The sequence below is a fragment of the Mytilus trossulus genome, chromosome 14, assembly GCF_036588685.1.
Source record: "Mytilus trossulus isolate FHL-02 chromosome 14, PNRI_Mtr1.1.1.hap1, whole genome shotgun sequence".
NCBI lineage: Eukaryota > Metazoa > Mollusca > Bivalvia > Mytilida > Mytilidae > Mytilus > Mytilus trossulus.
This window is the reverse complement of record NC_086386.1, coordinates 11,450,591-11,463,410: the sequence shown is the minus strand read 5'-3', so window position 1 is coordinate 11,463,410 and position 12,820 is coordinate 11,450,591. Positions and strand designations below refer to the sequence as shown.

Genomic DNA, 12,820 nt, shown 5'->3' with positions numbered 1-12,820 from the left:
GATACATTTTTGAACATAATTTGGCAATTGTGTACCAGTGATAAATAAAGTATTCATCCATTCATTCATATACGTTTGTATATCTAATTAGATAATTGGATTAGCTAAGTGATAAAATTAGTGTCTAAGTGATTGGCAAAGTCGTGTGCGTCCTAATAAACAATCAACTTGATATTTAATCTAATCATTTCAAAATTGAAGAACTGCATCGGGGAAAAAAAGGTTTTGTAGCAATATAATATATCTAGATTTCAAGATATACAATCTTTTTGTTTTGTTTTTTGTTAATATATATAACCTTCTATGGAAAAGAATGTTTATAACATCAGAGGTAAAAGCGACGCCTCGGAAATGTCGCACTTGTAGTAATTCGTTTGAAAAAGAGATTTTCTGCATCTATCTCCAGACCCTTTTTACATTTTGGTTAATCTTGTAAATTTGAAATAAAGCTAAGATATAAAAGGTATAAAAATGAAAAAAATATCCGACAATTCTGTTTTAACATAATCAGTTTTAATATACATATGACCAAAAGTTTGATAACATGGCTGAAGTGAACCGTTCGCGAGACCGAACTGGCTTCATGGTCGAAACAACTCGTTTCCGCTATGTTGGTTATTAAGATTAATATGTTGAATACATTTCTGTAGGAGTGTTAGGTGTTGAACTAATTTCAATTTTTCCTAAGCTGTACTGCTTTAACTGGGTGTTTCTGCATGTTGTGTGCCAGCCCACGAACTTTGACTGAAGGCTCCATCTAGAATACCAATACTCTGGGCTTGATGGTAAACACAATCTGAAAAACAAACATTTGTCCAATTAGTATAAGCACTCAATTAATTAATTTAAAAAACAACTTTGTCTTATATGTACGTTAAGTGTTAACTTTGTGAGTATCTCGTCGGTAACTGTCGGTTTTCGTTGACTGACCAATGAAAATTGATTTAACATTTCATTCCAAAACATCGATTAATGGTGGAAACTTTGGCGCCGTTACCGCATATAAAGATTACCCTGTTTGTTGCCATTTGTGTATGAATAACAACGTAAAATGGATTTTAGAATAGCATTTCTTCTTATCTACCAAAAAACTTCTTTATCATTTTTTAGAAATAACAAATTTTCTTACCAGACTAAATATTCGCGCATGATCAAATGGATCAAAATGGCGCTGTTTTTTTTATTTCTGAAATCTCTAGGTTTGGTTTATTGCATATTTAACCATCTAAATGGTTGTTGAGTCGGAACTATATGATATCTTTAACACTGTAAGGGCCTGAAATCTGGTTTTATTACACTTACATGACTACAGTTGACAAATGAAAGTTTTCTTTGTGAAAATCTCCTTGTCAAATTTGAGAAATGTGTAGCTGGAGTTCATATTTAGAAAAACCTAAAATGTTGCTATAGTAAAAATTTGATGTGTTTCTGCTTTATGTCAATATACTGACAAATATGGTCCAATACGTCTCTAGGGTTGAATGTTACATATTGATTTATTTATTTTGCATGCCTTTCAATCTATGTAGTGATGACAAGCATTTGACCAGGATATTCATGGCCTTCTTTTCTGGTAATAGGTCCAATAGATATAGAGTAATACTAAACTCACTAACCCTAACCAAGATTAAAAGTACTCATACTGTATCTCAATATTCAGAGGTTTGTCCTGATGTCCCTACCCTATTGCTTTTAAAGACTGTTTTATTTGTCATCTCTTAAATTCTAACACCAAAAGCTATCTAAATAGGAATAGGATTCTGAAGCCCTGCATGAAATTTCATATTGGCTGAAAGGGGTGTTAAACACCAATCAAGCAAATTTTTTGTTTCATATTATAATAAACAAAGTGAATTTACAAGAATGGATATTTTGGTATAAATTTACATAAGAAATTTATGTTATCAAATAACTAAAGGTGACCAGAAAGTAATATTTTTTTTGACTCAATTGATTTCCCTTGACAATTGGCAATGGTTGGTCAGATTTGATATAAGTTACTGTTTTGTGACAATACCAATTTCACATGACTTTTTCCAGTGTCTCATGAATCTTAGATAGGACTGTTTTTGTACTGTAGGAGGTGCTATAAAAAAAATTAGACAATTCTTCTTAACATTTACTTTAAGAATAATCATCAATGGAAATAAAAGTTTGAAAAGCAAAACAGTTGAAGGCATAAAATAATATTGAAAAGTTATAAGAAGGAAATGTACATGTACATTAGTGTTTTTACACCTCGTTTGAATCTATTCATATTATAGATATACCTGTCCAACTGGAAAAGGTTTAAGGACCAGATATATAAAACTGAAATGCTTTTTGTGTACCCTTTCCACAAGCCTATTTCTCTACTTTTTTATAGATTTTGATAATGTAAAGGTTATTCCATACTTGTATTAAAACTTGAACTCAAAGGCTTTTGATATAAATTCAATCATATTGAGCAAAACTAATGAGACAGTTTGTAGACTCTACTTTTTAACAAGTATCCTTTTTTTCCAGATTTAAATGTAGTAAATGATCAAGTGCTAACATGAGTGGGAAAGCTAATAAGATAGTGTACCCTCCGGGGTGTAAAGATATTACAGAAGAGATAGGAAAAGAAGAATTAGTGCGAAGGCTAAAGGTAAATTAATTTGTACAAGTGATTATATGTTATATTTAATTTCAAATAGTTTACAGTTTTGATGTGAAAAAAAAACATGTCATCCTTCAACCAGATTTACGAATAAAGATCACTTCGAATCGATGTCTGCTGGCAGTCTGCTTATTGTAATTCCAAGCCGGAACCAAAAAAAGCCTTGGTCAAGATAATCTATGTGACCTCAAAATACTTTTTGTTCTGTTGATTTTCAGATTCTTTAAAGTTTACAACATATATTCATAACCCCCTAAAAGACCAACGATTATATGTGGGCTATATCAGAAAAAAATAAGTAGGAGTTAAAAGGCACTTTTTTTTATATGCCCATCTCCCATACAATTGCATTTATCTTTTTATACCAAACCACACAATTTGAACTTTGTGACCTCCTTTCCCATATCAAAGTAATTGAAGTACCACCCAGCCCTCATTCATTATCTTGTTTTCATTGATTTAATGACCAGATTATGTTGAAAACTTGCCAAACATTTATTTCTGTTAAAACATTACAAGTAAATGGTATAAAATAAAGATGTCAAAAGGAGATAACTAATTATTTTTCTTGACAGTTGTTAGCAAGAGCTTTCCAGGACATGGGACAAGATGACAATGATCAATATTCTGGACTTGCTGTATACTTAGCTACAGATTACTTTCTGGACCATCAGAGTAAAGATGTCAGATTACTGGTGGCATGTTGTGTTGCTGATGTCTTTAGGATATTTGCACCTGAGGCTCCATACAAGGATCTTAAACACTTAAAGGTAAAGATGTATGAAGTGAAATTTTGGTGACCTATTCCATTGCTTTTGAAAGAAATCAAAGTTTTTTACTCACCTTAATGGGAATTATTGTTTTAATAGCATTAGAAAGTTTTGTTGTGACTGGGTAATGCGTCAAATATCAGCTGACTATAATTTTAATATATTACAATATAAACAAGGTGACCTGTTTATACACAACTTTGTTTTGTTGGAAATATAGAATGAATATTTGACAGCAAGATGCTAGTTATACTGCAAATGTATAAAACTCTTGAATTGCAAACTGTTCAATACACTTAAATAAATAACCTCAGTTAGTTGCTGTCATTGAAAACTTAAAAGTTTTATTTGAAAAACTCAGGAATAAAGAATTTTATTCTTAAAATTATGCATTAAACATTCATGTATTTACTTGATTTTAGGATATCTTCATATTCCTTGTGAAACAGTTGAGAGGTTTGGAAGACCCTGACTCTCCATCATTCAAGAGATACTTTTACTTGTTGGAGGTAAATATTAATTAGATACAGATACTTTAAATGGTAATTAATTATCACAACAGATAAGTGTATTAAAAGTTCCACAATATGATGAAACCGGTACTGGTATGGATTATAATATTTAAAATCATGCTTTGTAAATTCACATCAAAAACACGTAACTACGTTTGAGATTTATTCGCCTTTTATGGATTTAAGTGCCTTTCTTTGGTTCCTAACATATTAAAAATTTTGAGGCAGCTAGTTCAATATTAACATGAATATATAGCTATCAATTGTTTTATTATTGTAGAATCTAGCTTGGGTCAAGTCCTTCAATATTTGTATTGAACTGGAAGAGAATCAAGAAATCTTCTGTAGTTTGTTCCAGCTTATGTTTTCTATTGTCAGGTATGTAGTGATTAGCTGGAATATTATAATTGATAATCATAACATCACTTAAAAGTCAGTTTATCTGTCTAACTTATTGTTTTATGAAAATAAAAAATGTGGCATTATTGCCAATAAGACCTCTCTCCACCAGATACCACATGGCATAAAAATTTAGAACTATAGGTCAGCATTCAACATTTAACAATTATCAAAACCAATACTTCATAGTCTGCTAAAATAAATGCATTAATTGTAAGCTCAAGATTGGAGTAAAAATAGAAATGTTTGCATGTGGAAAGAATACATTATGATTAAGATATTGCTTCTGGATGCAGATAAGGGAGTTTGTTTCCTGACGTCAGTTATATATTCTAATATGGTACAGTATTCTGCTTAGTGGCTATCTGCTTTTTAAAACAATAGGTTCTGGATTCCAACTAGTCCTGATATCTACCAGATCAGGCATGTAACAGCTAAATTTAATGCTTCAATAAAATTTATGTTCTTTAAGATCACATTATATTTGCCATTGTAATTTCATATTGACCAATGTGTCAAAAATTAACTGATACTGTCACAACCATTTGATAAACATAGATTGGGAAAAGGAGAACCAAATTGATTTCAACTTATAAAATCATATATTCATTGAAACTTTTGTTTGTAGTGACAAGCACTCCAGCAAAGTGAAGAACTTTGTATTAGACATGTTGACTCCACTTATCACTGAGGCTGATTCTGTGTCACAGGAACTAATGGACATTATCTTGTTAAATGTTGTAGAACCTTATAAGGTAAAAATAACTATGATGGAATATAGACTATTATCATTAGAATTAAACAACTTTTTTTTCTGTCAAGTACAAGATAGGAGGAGGTAACCACCCTCTTTTGGGAGAGTTGTTAATAATTTAAAAAAAAGTATAGAATTGAAAATTCAAGTGTAATTTATATTTTAGCCAGATTAGCCTGTAAAATTTTGTTTTAAAATCTACAGAATATTTATAGGTCAAGGAGTGGGGGTATTTAAACGTGAAAGTTTTTATAAAATGTCTTATTAAACATGGATAAATTGTTTTATGTTTTCTCTTGCTCTTACAGACACAGAAAAGAGTAGCATATGCACTTGCTAAGGAGCTACTCATCAGATCAAGTAATGCTATTGAACCATATATACAAGCAGTATGTATAAAAATTGTATTATATTATTTGTAAATTATAGTTCTGTTTTATTCATAGTCCAGTCAATCTAGCATAAATTTGACCCTAACCTGAAAGTAATTGCAACAGAAGATTTTTGAGTTTTAATCTTTAGCATTATACCCCAAATATACACAGAAAAAAGTCCCAAAAAATCTAACTTGAGGAAAACTAAAAAAATCACCATTTAAAATTCCTATGGAGATTTGCATTGAAAAGGGAAATAACTCTTGCAAAAAAGGCAGAAATATCAATAAAAATTGATACAAAATTATAACTTTACCGCTTCTATTCATCAGAATGTATTGATTCTTGATTTTTTAGCGGTCTTTAGAGTATAACAAACAACTCTAAAGGTGTTTTCATATATTTTATCAAGCTATAATCTAGATTTCGTAATTTATTAGTTAACCATTTATTTAATTTTTCAACATGTCAAGGTAAAGAATCTCAAATTGAATAAAAATAATTAAGCATGTATTCTTCTTTTTGTGATTTAAAAATTCTTGAGATAAGCAAGTTGTTGAAAAAATATAATATACAAATAAAAACAATATCAAATTTTCACATTATTTTTTCAAAATGGTTACAAAGCTTCAAATTTGCAATTTCTTGAATGAAAAATGTACAAAAAAATAAAAAACTACCCATAACACTTCGGTATTGTACATTTTATGAGATGAAGATTATATAATTTAGTCAAATACAAACTTATAACCCCATCAAAGTATCATACTATACATAAATTTCAAGAAAAACAACCCAAGAACTGACAAAAAAGACTAATTTTTGCAAGAGTTATCTCCCTTCCCAATGTTAATTTCCATAGGAAATTAAAAATGCTGATTTTTAGTTTTCCTCAAGTTAGATTTTATTGGACTTTTTTCTGTGTTTATAAAGGGCATAATACTAAAGATAAGAACTAAAACATTTTCTGTTGCAATTAGTTTGAGGTTAAATCTTAGTTTGACTGGACTATCAGCAGAATTTCAATTCCTGACACCACTTCAGGACCAAACAAATCATTTCTTACAGGGATGATTATATTTAAGGTTAAAATACAACACAGTGACTCAAACAAGTATTCCAAAAAATTATGGTGTGATACAAAATTGGAAAACAAATGAATTGTTTATAAATCTACATGCAATCTTCCTGGTATAATATACCTTTAAATCAGAAATGTGATGGTAAAGACTTGCCTAGTGTAAAATGTCGCAACATATTGAAGGCCTGGCTGTGATATCAAGATGAATAACATCAATATAAGCTCTGTTCCTTTATGGTCAATAAATGACAAGTGTAAAACAATTCAAATGAGAAAAAAAACTCATTTAAGTACAAAGCAATAAACAAAAAGCAAATATGATATACAACAACAAACATGATAATTTATACAAATAGTGTAATTAGTAATTATTTGCAGCTAGATTGGTTTTATACAACGTTTTCTTGTTTTTTTTCTTCAGTTTTTCAACAATACTTTGATGTTGGGTAAAAGTTCTGAAAGTGAACTTTCTCACAGACTATATGACCTAATTTATGAACTCAATCAGATTTCTCCAAATGTGTTGTTGTCAGTTCTACCCCAGCTAGAGTTTAAACTGAAGGTAAGTCTTTATTTAAAATATGCATCCTTGTACAGAGTAAATAAAAAATGTGAAAGAACACCAATTGTTATTAAACATTTTAAGCCTCGCCTGGCAGAGGAAGCATTAAGTTTTACTCTTTCCATCTGTGTATACATCCTTAAGTATGTCCTAAACTAATTTCAGTTCTCTAACTTAAGTTTGCCTCAACCAAATGATGTGTAACTTATACACTATGCTTATTACCAACAAAGACTGATCAAGTTTGAAATTTGCTTGTGTCACTTTACATTTGTCCATTGACACCCCTTTATCATTTAAAAGAATTGTAGTAATCTTCATTTTGCATCAACCAAATGTTATGAAACTTATTAAAAACGCTTATTACCATCAAACTCAGATCAAGTGGCTTTATTTTCATCATTCTTGAGTTATGTCCCTTTATATATCATTAATATTTCAGAGTAATGAAGAGAGTGAAAGAAAACAAGTAACAAAACTTCTAGCCAAGATGTTTTCTGATGAGGGTTCTAATCTTGTAGAACAAAATAGACCACTATGGATTTGTTTTCTTGGAAGGTAAATTTCAAAACCCACTTTCATTGAAAAAAATACAATGAATGGTTTCTACAAAACACCACACATATAAATGAAGATTGAATAACATGAACCCTATCAATAGAGGTTGAACTAAGATGCTCCAAAAGTGTAAGCACTAACTGCTTAAAACAGTAGTGTAATGCTCAAAACTATTACATTGGATTATTACGTTTTAGGGTATCTGATATATAAAGGTAAATTGTATGTATTTATTAGAGACTGTACGAAAGCTAATTCAGATGTTATTTCTCTGATTTTTGAGACATTAATAGGAAAGCTGTTTTGTTTCAGTTTCTGTATCAGTTGTATACATTTGTGACTTTTATAGACTTGTAATGACATAAGTATACCTATTTGTCTTGTTTCAGGTTTAATGACATCAGTATACCTGTCCGTCAGACCTGTGTCCAGTTCTCACAACATTTCCTTATTAATCACCCAGAAACTAATAAAGATATTGTAGAGCAACTGAAGTCGAGGAGCCATGATCCTGAGGAAACTATTCGTATGGAGGTTGTAAACACAGTACTAAGTGTAGCAAAGAAAGATTTCAGTATAATTAATGAAGAATTAATTGGCTTTATAAAGGAGAGAACACTAGATAAGAAAGTAAGTAAAGAACAGTTATTTTTGGTAGTACTGTAGTTTAAATGTTACATTTCTGATCAGTCATTGGTTTCATTTGTTACATTATAATCAAGAAGTATTATATAATGTGCATGAAAAGTTGTTAATCAGTTAGATTTATTGTTTTAGTTTCAAGTGAGAAGAGAGGCTTTAATGGGACTTGGACAACTATACAAGAAATACACATTTGGTGAAAAAGTAGAGGAATCCTTTGTGGAAAAAGTATCATTTATAAAAGACAAGATATTCCATCATTATTATCAACAGAGTAGTGATGACAGGTAATATTATAGTATTAACATTCATTTCACATCTGTCAGAATAGATTCAATGTCATTCTTTGGTTTTGTGGATTAGGCAGGTTAATTTTCCAATTGGACTTTAATGCTATTGTTTCTGTCAATGATCTATGAATCCAAAATTTTAATCTTACCTTCATTAAGTTTTATTTCCTTGTATTCCTTAAGTTGAGTCTGACCAATAGGATATTCAGTCAAATGTATATTATTTGTTGCTCTGGACAGGGCATTTAAAACAGCACAGAATTTTGTTTAAGAGATCAGAAATCAGAATAATGTTACCTCATTCTTGTGGATTAAAGAATATTTGATTTTATCATGATCATGGTGTTTCTAAAGTCTGCATACTTTCCTGTAGAAAATGTATAAATCATTGAGCATTCAAATTTATAGTTACCCTGTACCACTGAAATCCACAGAAAGTGGTATCAAACAAATAATAATGAATCCACAGTAGTACATCTATCACTTATAATCACGAAAATGTTCAACTGGGCTTTTCCAGAACTATATGTATGTGGTAATGGGGGGCCTTATTTAAACCAAAACCAACAATAATACAAAATAATCATTTTGCTTATAAATTAATCTTTAAAAAAATCTTAAAAGGAAAATGCAATCACCCACATTATATTGAGTTACTCCCACCATGATCAATTTAGAAACAGCTCTGATTAAAATTAAGTTCTGGTGTATAAATTTTATTTGTAAATTTAAAAATCTGGATTTTTTTCTTCAGAAAAAAACAAAAATTGATTCTGATTATCTACTTGTATTGTAAAATATGCATCAAACAGTGTGTTGGTGGGTCTTTATTAAGCTTCACCATATATTACGGATTACAAATGTGTCGAGGTTTGTGATTGGATAACAACCCAGAGATGTCAGTATATATTCAGGAAACTGCCGGGTTTATAAGACATTTTTATCCCCATTTGGAACCTCAAAAACGTCATTATAACAGCTATCAGACTGTCAGAGGCTCACAGAGGGGAAATAATGATGTGATTCAGTCAGTATTAAATGTTTGATACGAAATCACGCAATTAACACTTTTAATACTTAAATTTAATGTTAAAAGTGTTATTATAAATTATTACATACACGATAAAATTGTGTTCACAGCAAATTAGAAAATCCTTCACGTATGCTGAACATATCAGGTTGGGTTTTTTAACTTATTTATGTGTTGTCAACAAATACCTGCACTGGAAAATAACAATAAGTCAGGGGTAATCCGTAATATATGTGTAATTCAGGTCTCAGAAAGGGTATATACTGTGACATTCCCTGCTTAGAGTTTATATCCCCTTCGCCTTCGGCTCAGGGGATATAAACTCTAAGCCGGGAATGTCACAGTATATACCCTGTCTGAGACCTGAATAACATATAATATTTGGATTCCTAAAACTTACAGGTATATAATTCTGTTTTTATTTCAGACTCCTAGTGGAGAGAGTGTTTAACACATGTTTAGTACCCTACAATATGCCAGAAGAAGACAGGATGAGACAGTTCCTACTATTATATTGTACCCTAGATGAACATGCTATAAAGTAAGTAGATGTGATCATATCATATTGCCAAATGTATCAAATCAATATCAGTTTTTGGATATTATTCAGTTTTCACTTGATTATCTTCGCTTTTTAAAAGTAGTTCATTTTCATATTTCACATATGAAAGAGAAGATAACAATTACAATTGCTTATGAACTTAGATGAATGCCTCAACTAATTCACTGACAAAATAAAAGGCAAATGTTATGGGTTCTTTCTTTTTCTTCTTCCCATCCTCTAGAAAGCATAACATGTCCTGATTTCAAATTTGATGTGAAATATTTTTATCTGTATGAATGTTAGAACTGTTATTGAAGGCTTTATAATAAAAGAATTTATAAATTTTCAGGGCTTTTCAGGAAATGTTTAAACACAGAATAAGGTATGTGGTATGACAAGAATATATATCTTTATCATATAAACTTTACATGCATATTTAAAAAATTATAGATAAAAAAGAAACATTATAATGAGACTGCAAGTCTGCAACCTTTAAAAATTCAATAATTGGCGATCACCAAATGGTCTTTACAATGAGCATATAAACACATACATAGGTGTTTTGAAATGCTTATCTGTGAAAGTTATGACTTTATATAAGTCTTCTTACTTAAATGTTTGGACTGAGTCTTGATGCCTTGATATTGTATTAAAGTTTTAATCATGAAGATTTTTTCTAAAACATGATGTTTTTGTGCAGTGTTGAAATACTAACATAACAGTCAGACTTGCAGACATCAATTGACTTAATCAATATCAGCTGTTTTAAGTTTGTTTTTTTCGAGAATGGATTTAACCAGGTGTAATTTTTTTATCGCATTTTCCTATTAGCATTATACTATAACAATATGTTGTTAGAAAAACTATGTCTTTATGTTACTGATATTTCTGATGCACTTGGTAGAATAAAATGTTTTGATTCAATTTTGGAGATGAAAAGTGAGTCATACACAAATATACAATTTCAATCCTGGTATCTATGATGAGTTTATTTATATTATTCCTTGTTTTGCAGTGTTCGAGCTATGATTTTACAGATGGTTGAAGCAATAGAGCAACAAGCTTTACTGAATCCTAGGATTGTTAGTTTGTCTAGTAAGTATAACACTACAGACTTCAAGAAATCAAAATGATAATCCTTATGAATGATTGAAACTTTTGCAATAGAAAAATAACCAACCAAACAAAAACAGTACCTTAAAACAAAAGAACTGCCAAATTGACTATATTTTAGAGCTAGCTGCTAGGCCTCAACTTATCTCCATTCTGTTTTTGTTATATGAAAAATGCTAGGGGAAGAATCACTTGATTGCAAGGATCTGAGGAGGAAGTAATTATGCTTTATATTTTACTTATAGGAACTTTGCCAGAGACTGGAAAAGCCATAGAGCATCTAAAGAAATTTTGTCAGATAATCAAGGATGACAAAAGATTAAGAAGCTATTTAATCAAATTACTGAGTCAAGATTGTACATGTAAAAAAGCACAAGATTTAGTGGTAAGTTTCATTCATATATTGGTATGGTATCAGAATAAATCTGCAAAGAAGGTTTTGAAACACAAACGAATGACCTTGTTATTTATTTGACAAGTATGAAGGGTTTCAGTTAAATTTAATTCTTTCTTAATAGTGCATCATATTGAGATGTGCATGCAACAAAATAATTGAGGACTGACATTTTAGATGGTTACTTTTTGTTCTTGCAGCTTCAAGGTATATTTAAACAAGAGATATCATCATTATCTTGATCAAGATACATATAGTACCTCTTTGCTCAATGTAAATGATTATATTTGTGTAAGCCCAGATATTTCAATGTTCAACACAGAAGATAACTGATTGATCTAAATATATTAATGCATAATAAAGATATTTGACATTTTAGAGAGAGATTTTGAAGAAGTTAGGAGGTCCATCACAGGGTACACAGAATATTTATTACAACACTATAAAGAGTTTGTTAGAGAGAGTGGCCCCTGTAATGATAGATATATCAGCAGTTGACCAGCTAGTCTCCCATGTAGACGATTCTGTCAGAGGTCTTGGTATAATTACAGAGGGAATAGATGGTGCTGCTGAGAAAAGTGTTAAATTATTAATGGTAAGTATTATAGGATTTGTACTTGTCTGGCTTCATGAATTCTTTATAAGCTGCTACCAAACTTGTAAATCAGGTTTTCTATTTACCCATTGATATAAGTTGATTAAATAAATTATTTTGTGTTCAGGACTCAGTAGGTGATAAACATTTAAGAAATATTATGTTTTTGTTTACCTAAAAAACTATCAAATTAAATTTCAATAATGATTTCAATTACCCTTAATATGTATGAAACATGAATTACTGGACATTGAGATATCTATCAACTTTTCATCGTTATACTGTAATAAGTAAAACCATACATAGATAAAACTGTACCAGATAAAAATCTCACAGTATTGTGGTTTTATTTTAAAGGTACTGTCATGGACATATCCATACTATTTTAAAACAGAAGAAACATACGAACTACTATTGACGTTTATGAAACATGATGATGAAAGTGTTGGTATGTATAGTATATTGATATAAAAAAAGAAGATGTGGTATGATTGCCAATGAGACGACTCTCCACAAGATACCAAAATGAAACAGAAATTTACAACTATAGGGCACCGTACG

General features: G+C 30.3%; 1 protein-coding gene across 3 annotated transcripts in view; it reads left to right on the top strand.

The window, feature by feature from the left end:
* The first annotated feature begins 927 nt into the window (after nt 1-927).
* Nucleotides 928-12,820, top strand: part of LOC134696046 (sister chromatid cohesion protein PDS5 homolog B-like) — a 34,770-nt gene continuing 22,877 nt past the window's right edge. The window contains exons 1-17 of one of the 3 annotated variants that reach the window (XM_063557596.1): nt 928-1,046; nt 2,506-2,629; nt 3,217-3,411; nt 3,834-3,920; nt 4,204-4,301; nt 4,951-5,077; nt 5,385-5,465; nt 6,953-7,093; nt 7,536-7,651; nt 8,041-8,281; nt 8,429-8,580; nt 10,041-10,154; nt 10,507-10,539; nt 11,173-11,252; nt 11,516-11,655; nt 12,044-12,259; nt 12,617-12,707. In XM_063557596.1, the coding sequence (XP_063413666.1) occupies nt 2,537-2,629; nt 3,217-3,411; nt 3,834-3,920; nt 4,204-4,301; nt 4,951-5,077; nt 5,385-5,465; nt 6,953-7,093; nt 7,536-7,651; nt 8,041-8,281; nt 8,429-8,580; nt 10,041-10,154; nt 10,507-10,539; nt 11,173-11,252; nt 11,516-11,655; nt 12,044-12,259; nt 12,617-12,707 (2,005 nt within the window). In that variant the 5' untranslated portion in view covers nt 928-1,046; nt 2,506-2,536. Of the gene's footprint in view, nt 1,047-1,139; nt 1,200-2,505; nt 2,630-3,216; nt 3,412-3,833; nt 3,921-4,203; nt 4,302-4,950; nt 5,078-5,384; nt 5,466-6,952; nt 7,094-7,535; nt 7,652-8,040; nt 8,282-8,428; nt 8,581-10,040; nt 10,155-10,506; nt 10,540-11,172; nt 11,253-11,515; nt 11,656-12,043; nt 12,260-12,616; nt 12,708-12,820 lie in introns of those variants that run through there. The other 2 variants (XM_063557597.1, XM_063557598.1) reach the window with 2 other exon arrangements.